The sequence below is a fragment of the Kogia breviceps genome, chromosome 1 (assembly GCF_026419965.1).
Source record: "Kogia breviceps isolate mKogBre1 chromosome 1, mKogBre1 haplotype 1, whole genome shotgun sequence".
Taxonomy (NCBI): domain Eukaryota; kingdom Metazoa; phylum Chordata; class Mammalia; order Artiodactyla; family Physeteridae; genus Kogia; species Kogia breviceps.
In genome coordinates this window covers 72,508,971-72,527,944 of record NC_081310.1, presented here as the reverse complement: position 1 = coordinate 72,527,944, position 18,974 = coordinate 72,508,971, and the positions used below count along the sequence as shown (strand labels likewise).

The following is an 18,974-nucleotide window of genomic DNA, read 5'->3' as shown; positions in this document are numbered from 1 at the left end:
AATACCTGAATCTTTACAGGTGAGTATGAATTTTCATATTCAGAAACTTCTAACTGGAACCCAAGGCAGATTTAGTGAAAACATTCAGCATTAAACTCAAAAGTGATGATCCTTCACTTTGATATTCTAAATAAGATTGGGAATCAAAAACCTGTAAATCATCTACCTGCTGATACACACACAGATTTGTCAAAGGAGCTTGATGAATTTCACAGATAAATAAACATTTCCATTTGAGAATATGTATGCATGCTATTAAAAAGAAGTGGAACTTTCCACCTTATAGCATAAAAACATTTTACTTACCAAAGATAAAATCATTCAGAATGGACACCAAAATGCTCATTTTAATTAACCCTCCCATAGGTGAACACCACTAATAGTTATTCTTAACAAACCAGGTTGACAGATATATTCACCCCTACCACCACAGCTCTGCAGACTCAACTAACTGGAAATCTTTTTCTAGTCTGAAAGCAAGGTGAAGCATATCCAATAAGGTTGGGATACTCATCCCCTGTATGGAAATACTGCTCTAATAAACTGGGCCAAGAACAGTACCCATCACCTTCAGTCCTAGGGACCTCAAAGAGTGAAAGCCAAGGGCTGGATAAGATTTGGGTCTTAGCTTTGAATCTTCCACTCTTGGCAAGTCATTTAACCCCTCTGGGGGCTCAATTCCTTCTTACCTTATACTCCATCCACCATGTTCCCTGAAGGATTTGATATAGGTGTGTGTCAGTTGATCTATTTTAAAAAATGAGGGTAGTATGTTCACACAAAAATTTGTACACAAATGTTCACAGCAGCATTATTCATAATAGTCAAGAACTGGAAACACTCAAATGTCCATTTAGCTGATGAATGAATAAATAAAATGTGGTATATCTACACAATGGAATATTATTCAGTCATAAAATGATGTGCTAATGAGAATTTATTTTGCATTAAATGCTACAGTACAAAAAGAAGGGGATATGTGGGTTTTGGTGTTTGAAGAATTTATTTTGCATTAAATGCTACAGTACAAAAGAAGGGGATATGTGTTTTTTTGGTGTTTGATTTTCTTAAAAAACAGTAAGTAGTATTTGTAGTTGTGAGTTACATAGGTTTATGCAGAGAGAGCACAGTTTGCTATAGCCACCAAAAAAAACCAAAGAAAAAAAAATTGTCTTGCCAACATGTCCCAAGCACTTCGGGATTACTAAACTTATTTTCTGATATAGAAAATATGATATTTACTGGCATTTGTTTTGCACTTCTCAAGACAAAAATGGCATTAAGTAAAAGTTACATGTAAATTTGATTCACAGGTACTTAAAAATTTTAAAGCTGCAACTGAAAGAAAAGGTCCCCAATATTCAGATAATTAAATTTTCTTTTTCTGACTACATTATGGAGTTTATACCTCATTTATTTTATATATGTTTTCTTTAAAGCACTGTTCCTTTTGACATTAAAGTTTTCATTGTACTACATTTTTCATGTAACATCAAATCCAGGACTGCATTTTACAGTGCTTTTTCCCTCACACTGCTGCTTAAAAATACACCTAGCATTGTGAATTTACAACATGTCAAAGATGACACAGAAACTACATTTATTTTTGTTCTTGTTAAAACGCTGTGAGCAACATTTATCAAGATATTGTGTTAAATTACTGGCATTCTCTAGGTACTAAATAAAAGGCTGCAACTCTCTAACATCAAAATATATATATATATACATATGCATATAGATATATAACAAAAAATTAAAAATTAATTTTAAAAAAGAATGAAGTACTGATACATGTTGCAACATGGATGACTCTTGAAAACATCATGCTAAAGAGAAAAAAGGGATGCAGCAAAAGCAGTTCTAAGAGGGAAGTTTACAGCAATACAATCCTACCTCAAGAAACAAGAAACATCTCAAATAAACAATCTAACCTTACACCTGAAGCAATTAGAGAAAGAAGAACAAAAAACCCCCAAAGTTAGCAGAAGGAAAGAAATCATAAAGATCAGATCAGAAATAAATGAAAAAAATGAAGGAAACGATAGCAAAGATCAGTAAAACTCAAAGCTGGTTCTTTGAGAAGGTAAACAAAATTGATAAATCATTAGCCAGACTCATCAAGAAAAAAAGGGAGAAGACTCAAATCAATAGAATTAGAAATGGAAAAGGAGAAGTAACAACTGACACTGCAGAAATACAAAGGATCATGAGAGACCACTACAAACAACTATATGCCAATAAAATGGACAACCTGGAAGAAAGGGACAAATTCTTAGAAATGCACAACCTTCCAAGACTGAACCAGGAAGAAATAGAAAATATAAACAGACCAATCACAAGCACTGAAGTTGAAACAGTGATTAAAAATCTTCCAGCAAACAAAAGCCCAGGACCAGATGGCTTCACAGGCGAATTCTATCAAACATTTAGAGAAGAACTAACATCTATCCTTCTCAAACTCTTCCAAACTATAGCAGAGGGAGAACACTCTCAAACTCATTCTACGAGACCACCATCGCCCTTATACCAAAACCAGACAAAGACATTCACAAAGAAAGAAAACTACAGGCCAATATCACTGATGAACATAGATGCAAAAACCCTCAACAAAAGACTAGCAAACAGAATCCGAATCCAACAGCACATTAAAAGGATCATACACCATGATCAAGTGAGGTTTATCCCAGGAATGCAAGGTTTCTTCAATATACGCAAATCAATCAATGTGATAAACCATATAAACAAATTGAAGGAGAAAAAACATATGATCATCTCAATAGATGCAGAAAAAGCTTTTGACAAAATTCAACACCCATTTATGATAAAAACCCTCCAGAGAGTAGGCATAGAGGGAACTTACCTCAACATAATAAAGGCCATATATGACAAACCCACAGCTAACATTGTTCTCAATGGTGAAAAACTAAAACCATTTCCTCTAAGATTAGGAACAAGACAAGGATGTCCACTCTCACCATTATCTGAAATTTTTCTTGTTTCTTGAGGTAGGCTTGTATTGCTATAAACTTCCCTCTCAGAACTGCTTTTGCTGCATCCCATAGCTTTTGGATCATCGTGTTTTCATTGTCATTTTTCTCTAGGTATTTTTTTATTTCCTCTTTGATTTCTTCTGTGATCTCTTGCTTATTTAGTAACGCACTATTTAGCTTCCATGTGTTTGTGTTTTTTACGTTTCTTTCCCTGTAATTGACTTCTAATCTCATAGCATTGTGGTCTGAAAAGATGCTTGATGTGATTTCAATTTTCTTAAATTTACTGAGGCTTGGTTTGTGACCCAAGATGTGATCTATCCTGGAGAATGTTCCATGTGCACTTGAGAACAAAGTGTAGTCTGCTGTTTTTGGATGGAATGTCCTATAAATATCAATTAAATCTATCTGGTCTATTGTGTCATTTAAAGCTTCTGTTTCCTTATTTATTTTCATTTTGGATTATCTGTCCATTTGTGTAAGTGAGGTGTTAAAGTCCCCCACTATTATTGTGTTACTGTCGATTTCCTCTTTTATAACTGTTAGCAGTTGCCTTGCGTACTGAGGTACTCCTATGTTGCGAGTGTATATATTTATAATGTTATACCTTCTTCTTGGATTGATCCCTTGATCATTATGTAGTGTCCTTCCTTGTCTCTTGTAACACTCTTTATTTTAAAGTCTATTTTATCTGATATGAGTATTTGTTACTCCAGCTTTCTTTTGATTTCCATTTGCATGAAATACCTTTTTCCATCCCCTCACTTTCAGTCTGAATGTGTCCCTAGGTCTGAAGTGAGTCTCTTGTAGACAGCATATATATGAGTCTTGTTTTTGTACCCATTCAGCGAGCCTCTGTCTTTTGCTATGAGCATTTAATCCAGTCAAGTGTAAGGTAATTATTGATATGTATGTTCCTATTACCATTTTCTTAATTGTTTTGGGTTTGTTTTTGTAGGTCTTTTTCTTCTCTTGTGTTTCCCACTTAGAGAAGTTCCTTTAGTATTTGTTGTAGAGCTGGTTTGGTGGCGCTGAATTCTCTTAGCTTTTGCTTGTCGGTAAAACGTTTGATTTCTCCATCGAATCTGAATGCGATCCTTGCCAGGTAGAGTCATCTTGGTTGTAGGTTCTTCCCTTTCATTACTTTAACTATATCATGCCACTCCCTTTTGGCTTGTAGAGTTTCTGCTGAGAAATCAGCTGTTAACCTTACGGGAGTTCCCTTGTATGTTATTTGTCATTTTTCCCTTGCTGCTTTCAATAGTTTTTCTTTGTCTTTAGTTTTTGCCAATTTGATTACTATGTGTCTCCGCCTGTTTCTCCTTGGGTTTATCCTGTATGGGACTCTCTGTGCTTCCTGGTCTTGGGTGGCTATTCCCCTTCCCATGTTAGGGAAGTTTTTGACTATAAACTCTTCAAATATTTTCTCGGTCCTTTCTCTCTCTCTTCTCCTTCTGAGACCCCTATAATGCGATTGTTGTTGTGTTTAGTGTTGTCCCAGAGGTCTCTTAGGCTGTCTTCATTTCTTTCCATTCTTTTTTCTTTATTCTGTTCCACAGCAGTGAATTCCACCATTCTGTCTTCCAGGTCACTTATCCGTTCTTCTGCCTCAGTTATTCTGCTATTGATTCCTTCTAGTGTAGTTTTCATTTCAGTTATTGTATTGTTCATCTCTGTTTGTTTGTTCTTCAATTCTTCTAGGTCTTTGTTAAACATTTCTTGCATCTTCTCGATCTTTGCCTCCATTCTTTTTCCGAGGTCCTGGATCATCTTCACTATCATTATTCTGAATTCTTTTTCTGGAAAGTTGCCTATGTCCACTTCATTTAGTTGTTTTTCTGGGGTTTTATCTTGTTCCTTCATCTGGTACATAGCCCTCTGCCTTTTCATCTTGTCTATCATTCTGTGAATGTGGTTTTGTTCCACAGGCTGTAGGACTGTAGTTCTTCTTGCTTCTGCTGTCTGCCCTCTGGTGGATGAGGCTATCTCCACTCTCATCACTATTATTCGGCATAGTTTTGGAAGTTTTAGCCACAGCAATCAGAGAAGAAAAAGAAATAAAAGGAATCCATATCGGAAAAGAAGAAGTAAAGCTGTCACTGTTTGCAGATGACATGATACTATACATAGAGAATCCTAAAGATGCTACCAGAAAACTACTAGAGCTAATCAATGAATTTGGTAAAGTAGGAGGATGCAAAATTAGTGCACAGAAATCTCTTGCATTCCTATACATTAATGATGAAAAATCTGAAAGAGAGATTAAGGAAACACTCCCATTTACCACTGCAACAAAAAGAATAAAATACCTAGGAATAAACTTACCTAAGCAGACAAAACACCTATATGCATAAAACTTTAAGACACTGATGAAAGAAATTAAAGATGATACAAACACATGGAGAGATACATTATGTTCTTGAATTGGAAGAATCAACATTGTGAAAATGACTATACTACCCAAAGCAATCTACAGATTCAATGCAATCCCTATCAAACTACCAATGGCATTTTTCACAGAACTAGAACAAAAAATTTCACAATTTGTATGGAAACACAAAAGACCCCAAATAGCCAAAGCAATCTTGAGAAAGAGAAACAAAGCTGGAGGAATCAGGCTCCCAGCTTTAGACTATACGACAAAGCTACAGTAATCAAGATGATATGGTACTGGTACAAAACCAGAAATATAGATCAATGTAACAGGATAGAAAGCCCAGAGATAAACCCATGCACATATGGTCACCTTATTTTTGATAAAGCAGGCAAGAATACACAACGGAGAAAAGACAGCCTCTTCAAAAGTGGTGCTGGGAAAACTGGACAACTACATATTAAAGAATGAAATTAGAACACTCCCTAACACCATACACAAAAATAAACTCAAAATGGATTAAAGACCTAAACGTAAGGCCAGATCCTACAAAACTCTTAGAGGAAAACATAGGCAGAACACTCTTTGATATAAATCACAGCAAGATCCTTTTTGACCCACCTTCTAGAGAAATGGAAATAAAAACAAAAATAAACAAATGGGACCTAATGAAACTTAAAAGCTTTTGCACAACAAAGGAAAACATAAACAAGACGAAAAGACAACTCCCAGAATGGGAGAAAATATTTGCAAATGAGCAACTGACAAAGGATTCATCTTCAAAATTTACAAGCAGCTCATGCAGCTCAACATGAAAAAAACAAATAACCCAATCAAAAAATGGACAGAAGACCTAAATAGACATTTCTCCAAAGAAGATATACAGGTTGTCAACAAACACATGAAAGGATGCTCAACATCACTAATCATTAGAGAAACGCAAATCAAAACTACAATGAGGTATCACCTCACACTGGTCAGAGTGGCCAACATCAAAACATCTACAAACAATAAATGCTGGAGAGGGTGTGGAGAAAAGGGAACCCTCATTGATACAGCCACTATGGAGAACACTATGGAGGTTCCTTAAAAAACTAAAAATAGAACTACCGGGCTTCCCTGGTGGTGCAGTGGTTGAGAGTCCGCCTGCCAATGCAGGGGACGCGGGTTCGTGCCCAGGTCCGGGAGGATCCCACATGCCGCAGAGCGGCTGGGCCCGTGAGCCATGGTCACTGAGCCTGCGGGTCTGGAGCCTGTGCTCCGCAACGGAAGAGGCCACGACAGTGAGAGGCCCGCGTACCACAAAAAATAAATAAATAAATAAAATTTTAAAAATTAAAAATAAATAAATAAAAATAGAACTACCATACGACCCAGCAATCTCACTACTGGGCACACACCCCAAGAAAACCATAATTCAAAAAGAGTCATGTACCACAATGTTCATTGCAGCTCTATATACAATAGCCAGGACATGGAAGCAACCTAAGTGTCCATCAACAGATGAATGGATAAAGAAGACGTGGCACATATACACAATGGAATATTACTCAGCCATAAAAAGAAATGAAATTGAGTTATTTGTAGTGAGGTGGATGGACCTAGAGTCTGTCACACAGAGTGAAGTAAGTCAGAAAGAGAAAAAGAAATATCATATGGTAACACATATATATGGAATCTAAAAAAAAGAACCTAGGAGCAGGTCAGGAATAAAGACGGAGATGTAGAGAATGGACTCTAGGACACAGGGAGGGGAAGGGTGAGCTGCGATGAAGTGAGAGAGTGGCAGGGACATATATACACTATCAAATGTAAAATAGCTAGCTAGTGGGAAGCAGCCGCACAGCACAGGGAGATCAGCTCGGTGCTTTGTGACCACTTAGAGGGGTGGGATAGGGACGGTGGAAGGGAGACGCAAGAGGGAGGAGATACGGGGATATATGTATATGTATAGCTGATTCACTTTGTTATAAAGCAGAAACTAACACATCATTGTAAAGCAATTATACTCCAATAAAGATGTTAAGGGGGCTTCCCTGGTGGCACTGGCACAGTGGTTAAGAATCTGCCTGCTAATGCAGGGGACACAGGTTCGAGCCCTGGTCTGGGAGGATCCCACCTGCCATGGAGCAACTAGGCCCGTGAGCCACAACTACTGAGCCTGCGCGTCTGGAGCCTGTGCTCCGCAACAAGACAGGCCGCAATAGTGAGAGGCCCGCGCACCGCAATGAAGAATGGCCCCCGCCTGCCACAACTAGAGAAAGCCCTCTCACGGAAACGAAGACCCAACACAGCAAAAATTAATTAATTAATTAATAAACTCCTACCCCCTCCAAAAATGTGTCTCTCCCAGATGTGTCCAGCCCAAAGTGTCTTAACATTTGTTCATCCTCCAAAAAAAAAAAAAAAGATGTTAAAAAAATAAAGTGAAAAAAGCCAGACACAAAGGTTTCATATTACATTCCATTTATGTGAAATGTCCAGAATACGCAAGTTTATAGAGACAGAAAGGAGATTAGTGGCTGTCGGGGGTAGGAGGTCGGGGAGTGGGGGGACTAAAGGGTGTCAGCTAAGGGTGCGGGTTTCTATTGGTTGTAATGAAAATGTTCTACAATTAATTGTGTTGATGGTTGCACAACTCTGTGAATATAATGAAAACCACTGAACTATATATTTAAATGGATAAATTGTTTGGCATGTGAATTATATTTCAATAAAATTGTTTAAAAAAATGAAGCCATTGGATCAAAACCCTAGGGTCCCTTCCAGCTCAATCTAGGATTCAACAGGGTTCCCTGCTCACCTGAGGTTTGGAAGTCTATCTCAATAGGATTGGAGAGACTGGTTGCTGCTTCTCGCCACAGGCTGCCCCTAACAGGAGACCAGGCTGTCACCATGCAGCGGTACAGCCCTGCATCCGAGACCTGAGTCTGGTACATTCGATAGCGAAATTCATCTTCCTGCACTTTCTCTAACACAACTCCATCCACCCGCGATGCGTCTGTCCAGTTCTCCAGCTTCACCACAGAATCCTGGTCCAGGGAGATGATGTACTTGGTTTCGTTAGGACTGGAGAGGTCCCCAACAGGCTTCTCAGCCATGATGAGAACCGAGTAGCGTGGCGACTTAATATTTTTGGAAGACACTTTGCAAGTCATCTCAAATGTATTTCCGGCAGCAAAGAAAGGCTTGGGCTGCCTTGCCTTCACCACAAGCACGGAATCTGCAATGAAGTACCAGAAAGACATGATTTCTAACGGGATTAGCTAAATGGATATGCATCTGAAAGCACAATGTCAAGGAAATAGGAATTTATTTGCAAATTGCCGCACAATAGCGTTTAAGAAAATCTGGAAACTCAGAAAGGAAATCACATGTGTCAGTAAGCAGGCTGAAATCCACCACGCTGGAAGAGTCAGAGCAGTCTGATTCAATTTAATGGGTGTGAAGGAACAGGGGATGGATGGGTGAAAATTTGTTTTTAAGGATTTTCAAGTCCTTGAGAAGTTTCACCCAGAGCGAGGACTTGGGAAGCTGCTGGTGCCCCCAAGGATGTGAGGGAGAACTCGCTTCTAGTGAAGTGGGGAAGACAGGGCTCTGGGAAATGCCATTTGCCTCTCCCCTCTGAGGCTCCGCTGAGTGCAGGGAAAGTACACTTAGCTTAACCAGCCTGCTTGGAAGAGCAGAGCAAGGGAGCAATGGGTTCTCTCTCTGTTTCATCATATGATGGTAACATTATAAAACAGATTATTACTAAAGTGACTGGGGTTTACACTTGTAGATCCAGTCATTTCCACAGAGATACTATTTTAACATTTTGAACCAGTGTCCAGGGCTACTAACTTAAAGTGTGTGACTCCCCGCCTCTCTGTCAAAAAAAAACAATCCCTAAGCATATACACATTAGAATTCATCTTTATTATAATAGCTCAGTGTCATGCACTTGAAAGGTACTTAAATATTTGTTGAACAGATGGATAAATGAATTAAACACAATTCTTTTATCCTTGAATGAGATAATTCTATAACCCATTTGGTACCAAACAAAATTTTTATGTTGGGGTTATTTTGGGAATAGTTGTTCCACCAAACCTATCAGGAGGACATGTATGTTATGGGGTCTCTCCAGAACCACTGATTCCTGAGGTTCCACTGAGCCATTCACATTCTTTCTTGGAGTTTAAATTTGTGAGATTAGAAGAGATCGCTAAAGGTTAAACAAAAAAAAAGTCCAAGGACTAGGTCCTCAGGCATCTAATGTCCGAGGATCAGGAAAATGAACAGAAATCAGCAAAGGAGGCTGAGACGAGGTTGGAGAAAAGCCCAGAGGGTAGTATCCCACAAGCCAAGGAAAAACCAAAGTACTTCCAAGAAGAGGGAATGATCAACTGCGTTAAGTCCTGCTAAGTCAAGTAAGATGACTAACAACTGGACTTTGCCATGTGTCAATCACTAGGCATCTTAACACGAGCAGCTGGGGCAAAACCCAGATTAGAGCAGATTCGAGAACAGGAAGAGAGAAAACAGAGACACTGAGGACAAACGAATCAAATCCTTTGGTTATCAAAAGAAAGGAACAGAAATGAGTGGGCAAGGGGTATGGGGAACAGACAGATGGAGGGGGAAGCAAGACCAAGATTAGTTTAGCTTTAATTAAAAAAAAAAAAAAGAAACCCACAACAAGAGATCTTAAAATAGGCCAGTGGGAAACAATGAGAGTGATGTAGAAAGATAGGTGTATTTACAGGACAGGCTGTTTGGAACTGAGAGTATGGAAGGCTCTCAGTCATCAGAAGTGAGATGTCTAGTGCAGGGTGTGAGCTTGGGAGTGAATAACCAATAGGACAGAGGTCACATAATGACTAGAAAGGAGGACGGGGGACTGAGAATGAAAGGTTTCCCAACCTTAGATGCACCTGGGAACTACCTTGGGAGCATCTGACAATTCCAATGCCCAGATTGCAGGGAACCTCAGGCCAATTAAGACAGAACCTCTTGTGGGACTCATGCATCAGTATTTTTTTTTTTAAAGCTCCTCAGGTGATTCCAATGTGCAGCCAAATGTGACCCAGCACCCACATGGACAGTGAAGCTAGCAAGACAGGAGGAAAACTGGAGAGTGGCTGCGAGATAAAACTGAGCATCTTCAAAGAAGGCGCGAGGAGGATCCAGTTGTTAGTTGACAGGTGACGGCAATGAGAGGAGGTGGAATGATCTGATGACAGGAGATCTGAAGTTGGATGTTTCTGGGAGGAGGGAAAAGAGCCTGGAGGCTGCAGTGAGGGACGAGGAGGGCACCTGACTCATCTAGGCCGGGTTACACTGTGGGAAGAAAACACCACCACTCAGGAAGGCTCCAGGGGAAATGGTGTCCTTGGGGGGAGTGAGGTGGGTCATGTTTACTGTGAGGAAGAGAAAGGACTATTCAGAGATGAGGTCAGGAAGCAGGAGATTTTGCCAAGTTCTAGAAGGCCCTGTTTGGGGTTTGGGGATCTCAGAGGCGTGGCAATGAGGCGACGGAAGCATGTGGTGAGCTGTACGGTGCTTCACATCCGGGGTCACGAAGGAGGACCCAGGAGGCCTGGCCTTCCTGCAGTGACGGACTAGACCAGGGATAAAAGACTCGACAAGTCTGACATCCCAAGGCACACAGGGCTCTGAGCATTCGGGAGGATACACATCAAAGAAACTGTTTCCCTTAAGTTCTTGTCGGCTCCCCCCAGGAACACGCTCTCTGAATTGGTGACTGACCCCTCCAGGGCAGGCACAGTGGCCTGGGGTGACGCCCGGTCATTCTGGGGCGTCTCAAATGTGCCTGCAACCGGCGGGAACTCGTGGACCTGGATACGATCCCAACGGCGTGTGCAAAGTTTGGCTTCAGATCACCCAGTGGGGCCGTAGTGTCGGTGATGTACCCCAGGCACCCTGTGAGCTCCTACAAGATGATCTCCTACCACCGACCAAGCCCCAGCCCTCTTGTTGGACTTACCCTTCTCAGCGTCATCGGCGTAAAGGGGTTCGTGCCGAGGATAAGAGGCACAGTCCCTGGAGTGTGAATTTCTTGGATCCCTAGTGTAAATGGAAACCTGCACAGTGACTGTGCATCTGAAAATGCACAGTGGGATGACTTGAGCAAAAACAAAACAAAAATGTTCACGAACAAGAAGGAAGTGCCTACCTTCTGATGCCCAAAATATGCTGACAGGTTTGGAGAAGACGTCCTTGCTCTTCACCCAGCTGTTGTTACGCTGTTTGGTCCAGGCAGACACAACACAGTAATAATTGCCCCTGTCTTCCTCTGTAGTCCTTTGGATTCGGAAATTGAACGTGTCTGTGCGCTCCTTAGAAAAAATGAAGTCTCCGTCCTGGGCCCGCTGCTTGCTCCTCTCTCCGTACTTCAGTGTCCAGTCCCCGTTCATGACGGCAAGGAGCTCGCTGGTCGCCACATCATCGCTGCGCCGGTTCACCCTGTAGTACCAGGACACCGTGAAACGGACACTTGTCTCGGTGCTCTCCACATCCACTATCCGACATTCCAGCTCAGTGAGGTCGTCTGAGAACTCAGGTACCTTAGAAGCATTCAGGTACACCTGATAGTCTGGTTCTGAGAGAGAGAGGAGGGGCCAGGATAAAAAAAAAAAAAAATCAGACAGAGCAATTTACCAAGAATTAGCAAAAGGAAGAAGACAAGCACTATTGTCGTCCTGGCAATTAAATGCCCATTCTGTTAGCTACCGTGATAGAAACGGAAGTCTTTATGTTGTATGGGAAGGATCCTCTGAGAGTTTGTTATTGCAAAACTTGCACAACACTGTCCCTACTGCTCCCCCCTCAAGAAAACCTCCCAAGGCCAGAAGCCAAATGTCCCCAGTCAGAATCCTGATCTTTCCAGAGGGTGAGGCCAGCTGCTAGTTTCCCCAGGAAGTAGGAGTCTTCTGAGAAGAATCTCTTAAGAAGTTTGGTGTCCATACTCTCTCTACCAAGACGTTCTCTGGCATGCCAAGCAGTGGCCAGAGACCTCCAAAGCCCCCACTGGAACAGCACTGAAAAACCCAACCTCAGAGTACATTCTAGCTCTTGAGGCCAGTCAACCCAGCGTGTCGCGGGTTCCTGCCATCCTTGGCTTTGCCCCAAAGGCAAGGCCCTCAGGTCATCATTCCTCCTGTGTACGGCCATCCTCAAACTCCCCAAGCAGTATTTTTTTCACTGACACACGTAACTCTCCCATTCAATTCTGCCAACCTTGAAGGCAGCTCACTGTGATCCTGGCTCTAGTAAAGCCCGCTCACTATGACCATCCTGCTTCCTGCCAGGCACAAATTCTGAAGAGGGAGGGAAGCCAGCAAGTGCTCTCCTAGTGTCCCCACTGCCACTGTCACAGTCCTGTTATTTTTCACTTGTATAGAACCCCGCCTCCTGTGAGGTTCACAGGAACCTCACTGTTTGCATTTAATCCATTTCTGCAACTCCACATTTCAAAGCCTCCCAGGAACTGGTATGAGGACCCCCTTCATGGCTTCCTTTCCTCTACCAATACCTCCTCTGCATGTCACATCTAATTATCTGAAGTTCTCCAGTCACTGCAGTCTTGCACAACCGGGTGACCTGTTTGCGGTGGCCTCTCCTCTTGATTGCCCTGCAAACTTGCTCTCATTCTTCAATATCACCTCCTCTGTGATCCCTTCCTGGACACCCTTTCTCTGCGTTCCCATAAGCCGTGTAGGTACTGTTGTAAAGCAGTTATTACTCCTTGCTTGAAGGTCTTGTCCCTAAGGTTCAAACATACAGCCTTGTATACAGTAGTCACTCAATAAATGTTTGCTGCCTTGATACTAAGACTTCTGGAAAAAGTTACATTTTTCTCCTGTAGCACTTTGCCTGCTAGGAGACAAATGATTCTACCTAAACAGAACTTTCCATCTGCCAATACTGTATTCACATCACCTCCATCAAACAGTTTAGTTTTATTTAACGTTGCTTTTATTTATGACTCATACAAATTATAAACTGCTGAGGTCAAGGAACTGTTGTTTTGTGATTTATACTTCTAACGAAATGTATAATATCATGACTTCTCCAAGAATGACTCAGTGGCCAGGAAATGGAAAGAACTCAAAATCCTAGTTCCCTCAAATGTCATCTTCACAAGCATTGAATTGCAAGTGAGCCTGGACCCTGTTCCATAAAAAGTTGAACCAGCGCAGCTCTGCCCGCTGATGGGAGAATGTCCTCAGTGACGTGGACGTTACAGAGAAATATGCTAGAATGTCATCGGCCACCTCGTTTCACAGGTGAATGTGCTAAAGATGCACAGCTGGGGGGCTTCCTGGCCCTGGGCAGCGTGCTAACACACACGCTGCCTCTCCAGTGACTGCTGACTGTGGAACAAACACTGAAATGTATTTACACCATCACATGCCTAAGACGAGGTATTCCCAACTTAGCCCACATCCAGGGTTTCAGACCCTTTCCTCATGTGGGACTTTAGCACAGCAACTAGAGTGAGGACAAGCACCACCAAGTTTATTTAATGTGGAAAGGACAGACTTGAACTGGCTGTGCGCACAGCAAGACTGCCCTCCTCAGTCCTGTCAGGACCAAATGGGAACACCAAATCATCAAGAGTCCTCATGAAGCAGAAGCACCTTGCTCCATTCCGAGCACAATGCGAAGACCCTTCGCATGCGTCACCACATTAACCTGAACCACAAACTGTGAAGCAGTAAAGAGCAGTGGTGAGGAGCCAGGGGTCTGGAAGTCAGACTGTATTTGAATCCTGGCTCTGCCTTCACTTGCTGTGGGACCTTGGGCAGCTTACTTAACCTCTCTGGTGCCTCATCTGTAAAATTGGGGAGAATAACAGTAACCACCTCATAATGTTATCATGAGGATTAATAGTTAAAATAATATACGTGAAAGTGCTTAGACTGGTGCCTGGTCCATGTATGTGTGGCAGGGGTGTGGGGGGTGTACTGGCAGAGGTGTGTGCAGAGTGAGGTGAAATGGGTTGTGAATGTGTTATTCTTGAGATGCAATGGAGACACCAGGTCAAGATGCTACGGACACAGCTCTGTGCCAGTGTTTGAACCTGGAGTCTAAGAAAGAGCTGGGGCCAAAGCAGGGGAACAGACACACACACACACACACACACACACACACACACACACACACACACACACACACACACACACAGAGCTAAAACCTCACTCCAAACACACACAGCTGGCTCCTCCTCCTAACTTTCCAACTGCTGCTCCTGGTACCACACCCCACCGTTCACTCTCCCAGTCCCCCCTCTTGAAAGGTGTGCCATATACCACTCTCTTCAGACGGTGGCTAAGTCTCACCATTCTCCCTCCTCAGTGTCTCTTCCACTTGTCACATTCCAGGCCTCACACACAGTAGGTGCTCTATAAATAGCTGTGCATAGAAGTGAAAACCTCACAACCACCATTCCCATCCTGGCCCTCTGCCACCAGCCAAGACTATTATAATAACTTTCCAACCTGCCTCTAGGCTCACACCACTGCCAGGTCATCTGTTCAAGAAGCCTCCCAGTAGGTGGCTTTTCTCTCACCTACTGAGTGAAGAACACACTCCCCAGCCTGGCATTCAAGGCCCTGCAGAGTGTGAGTCTAAGCCCTCTGTCCAGCTCCACCGCCCACTGCCCTTTTGTACACGCTCTAGACTCTGTGCCGGTGGCACCTGTTATCACTCCCTCATCACCTCCTCTGCTGCTTCTCGCTGTTGCCTCTGCCTCAGCACCTGGGACACCTGCTCAGTAAGGCGCTGAGTAAATGACTGAGCCAATTCCCCCATTCTACTCCCTCCTCTCCCCCTTGATGGATCTATTTAAATCTATGTATCCAAATGTGGTGAAAGGGGAGTACAGGGGTTGCAGTGCATGTGCATCTAGTTACAGGAATGCCAGCTTGGCAGAAGAGCAAAATCTCTTCATTGACTGGTTGGTCTCCTTGTTCTCGGTTAAAACTAAATCTTAGGCCCGCAAAAGGAGGATCCTAATGCAAAAACAAACAAACACGTGAATTCTTGTGGACTTACCAGGCAAAAGTTCCAGTGATTTAAAGAATGTGCAAAGGTCATCTGAACTATCCCCCAGCCTTGGAGGTCGCCTTCAGACTTACACTCCTAGAAAAGATATGAGTCCACTACGCCAGAATGGTAGGCGTGTGAATGGGTGCCTATTTCTTTTATGTCTTGGTGCATGTATGGAAATCTTCCTTTACTGTTGTTTCACAATTTAAAAACTTGTCGGCAGAGATTGGGCCTATTCCTCAAGGTCCATCGTGCACAGACCTCTTCAGGTAGCCTCTCCTACTGAACAGGAAGCCTCCTGTGAACTCACCAGCCTGTCCCACCTCTACTTCTTATTCAGCAAACATTCACAGAGACCCTACCACCCGCCAGGTTCCCTGCTCTCTGAGGACTTTACTTGAACACTGCCTTGAATTTCAGTTACAGGTCTGTCTGCCTCATGGACCTTCTATAGGGCTCTTCTCAGGGTCTGGGACCCCCTACTTGGTTCATCTGTGTGTGCTATGTATGCAGTGCCTTGTACATAAAAGACATTAACACACTTGCTGAACTGGACTAAATTTAATATTTTGCATAAAAATGCTCATTTTCAGCATAAGCATTACACTACTGATTACTGCTATATTCTGCTTGATCTCATCAAGAAATCATCTAAGAATGTAATAGTGGTTATGTTTAAAAAATGCTTATCAGTTAGAGATGCATACTAAAGTATGTAATGGCAAAATGACATGATGTCTGGGATGTGTTTTACATTCTTCCAGAAGGAAAAAAAAAGAGGGGGCAGGGGAAACAGAGAGTGAGAGTGTATGTGCGTGTGTATGTCTAGGGAAGGGAAGAAAGATGAAATAAGATTAGCAAAATACTGATAACTGTTGAAGTTGGTGGTTTGCTCTACTTCTGGGTAAATTTCTACTCCAAAAGTTTAACACAAACAAACAACCCACCCACACCGTAAGCCCTTTCACAGAATACTGAGGCCAATCTAAGGCATATCACTAACCTTCCAAGAAACAAGGATCTCTCCCTAATCGAGCTCCCAGGACGACCTGCTCATTTACACACCACCTCCCGAAGCTGCGGCCTCCCATAGTGCAAGCCCCACCAAGAAAGACTTTGTTGTTTTTTTGTTTTTTTGGGTTTTTTTTTGTGGTACGCGGGGCCTCTCACTGTTGTGGCCTCTCCCGTTGCGGAGCACAGGCTCGGGACGCGCAGGCTCAGCGGCCATGGCTCACGAGCCCAGCCGCTCCACGGCATGTGGGATCTTCCCAGACCGGGGCACGAACCCGTGTCCCCTGCATCGGCAGGTGGACCCTCAACCACTTCGCCACCAGGGAAGCCCAAGACTTTGTTTTTTGATTATGGGTCATTAAACTCCTTTGTTATAACTTTCAAAACAATGAAAATGTTCGGAATCATTGGCTAATTTGTAAAAGCAGATATTTTGTGCCTACCACATGCAAGGACCTGAACCGGGGGGATTTCACAGATTACCTCATTTATTCACTCTCACAACAATTCTGTAAGGAAGGTACAAGGATACTAATAACTGGCATTTATGGAGGGCTTCCTGTATGACAGGGACCAGGCCATACACTTTCCTTGCATTCTCGTTTAATCTTCAGAACAACCTTATATGATAGATACTATTTTCACGTACTTTTCCTAAACCAAACCAAACCAAACCGAAACCGAAATCAAAGTCCAAAGGAGGTTAAGGTCAAAGACTAAGATCTTGCACAGCTCGGGAGTGGGTGGGGGTGGGTGAGGGGTGGGGCAGAATCATAGGAGAGGCTTTGGCTCCGTGGCCTGGCTCCCACTAGGGCCAAACTACACAACCTCATTACACACCCAGTTATTCATGCTTCTCAAAGCCAGCTCCATCCCAGAAGACAAGAGGGATGATAACAGCTGAGGCACTGATCCTGAACTGTGTACAACAGGGCCATGTCCTAATACCCCCTTTGAAGCTTAGTTAACTTGGGAGAGCTAATTAGATGAACGGGCTGCAAGCACGAGTCAGAAGAAACAGGAGGAAGAGGGCCCTTTTTTCTGCCGATGCCAGTTTTATTACCCTGAACTGGGCAGGTACTTTAGATGCAGCTGAGCGAGTTGACTAATTGTCAAAGAGTTGCCACCATCATCATTGGTATACAACAATTAAATATTCTCTGGGACTTGCCTGGTGGTCCAGTGGTTAGGACTCCGGGCTTCCACAGCTGGGTGCCCAGGTTCGATCCCTGGTTAGGAACTAAGATCCTGCAAGTCTTGCAGCACAGCCAAAAAACCAAAAAGCCCAATTAAATATTCTCTAACATTTAAAAAGAGAAGGCTATAAATAAGGAGCTGTTATTACTTTACCTCACTTAGGAGAACCATTATTATGAGGTTGCAGTCAGCATTAGTCATTTCAGAGCAATAGAGATAACATTATTTGAATGGAATACCTATGCCCCACACCCAAAGTGACAATCATGCCCATTTTTTTCTTTCTTCATCCTCACTCACTCCTCCCAGACAGAGAAGAGAGAATTACCAGATTTGGGGGCAGAGGCAAGAAAGGGGCTAGGTGTGGTCAGCTCAGCCCCTTTTCTTTGGATCCATACATTCCTCGCTCTCCATGCTCTATGACACCCCCGTGGCTAACTTGGTTAAGAACTTGGTGGGGAAGAGCATGTTCTGTATTGACTCTCCTCCCAAAACAACAATAAATCACAACCCCACCACCAAGAAAATGTATAGAGCACTTAAGTGCCAGGCACTGCTTGAAGCACACTATATGCATTATCCCATGAAGCCAAGAAAACCAAAGCTTAGAAACCATAAGCGATAAGCCCAAGATAACACGCCTAGAAGGTGGTGGAGCAGGACTCCATCGCTCTTCTGCCCTCAGAGATAATCCTGGACAGACAGCTGATCGTAGCTGCCCATAAAATTCTGCAGATCTAAATCTTATCTTCTGTAGACGGCAAAGAACTCTCAAGTCTCTACCAAGTACTTAGCAGATTAACAGCTCCTTTTAAAGAAAAATAATTACGTTCCTCGCTGGCACACGGCTGGAAGAGGGGACAGTCCTCAAGTGGGGAAGAATGCAAATCAGGTGCCTAAGCCTGAATAGCACAACTCAGCTCTGCCGTTTCCTGCTCATGTATCTGAAGCCCGTGGAACCCTCTCCAATTAACACCACAGAAGTCTGGGACTTCGGGCAGAGAGCTCAACCATGAACTGATTAGTATCCAACTCTTGCCAAGGGCTCATTTAAGACATCTGATAGCAGACAGAGATGGCTTAACATGCAGATTAACCAGCCATTCCTCCAGATTCTCTATAGTTTTAGCCATATACTAAACTGGATCAACACAAAGCAACATTTGTCCTCCATAGTAACTCAGTTTCTTACAAAAACCCCTTCACACACTTAAGATTTATGCCTTCAGCTTTTATGGGGAGTGGATATAAGAAACATCCATTTAAACAATCACTTAGAGCATTTGTAAAAGAACAGTTGAAAGCACTGTCCATTATGCTATTGAATGCCCCTTAAATAAAAAAAG

At 42.8% G+C, this 18,974-nt stretch overlaps 1 protein-coding gene across 1 annotated transcript in view; it reads right to left on the bottom strand.

Moving 5' to 3' along the window:
* The window catches only part of PTGFRN (prostaglandin F2 receptor inhibitor), a 77,261-nt gene that overhangs the window by 14,300 nt on the left and 43,987 nt on the right, over positions 1-18,974 (bottom strand). Inside the window, exons 5-6 of the mRNA XM_059063711.2 lie at positions 11,543-11,968; positions 8,168-8,587 (exon numbers count right to left, since the gene is read on the bottom strand). Of these exons, the coding sequence (XP_058919694.1) occupies positions 8,168-8,587; positions 11,543-11,968 (846 nt within the window). The remainder of the gene's footprint in view (positions 1-8,167; positions 8,588-11,542; positions 11,969-18,974) is intronic.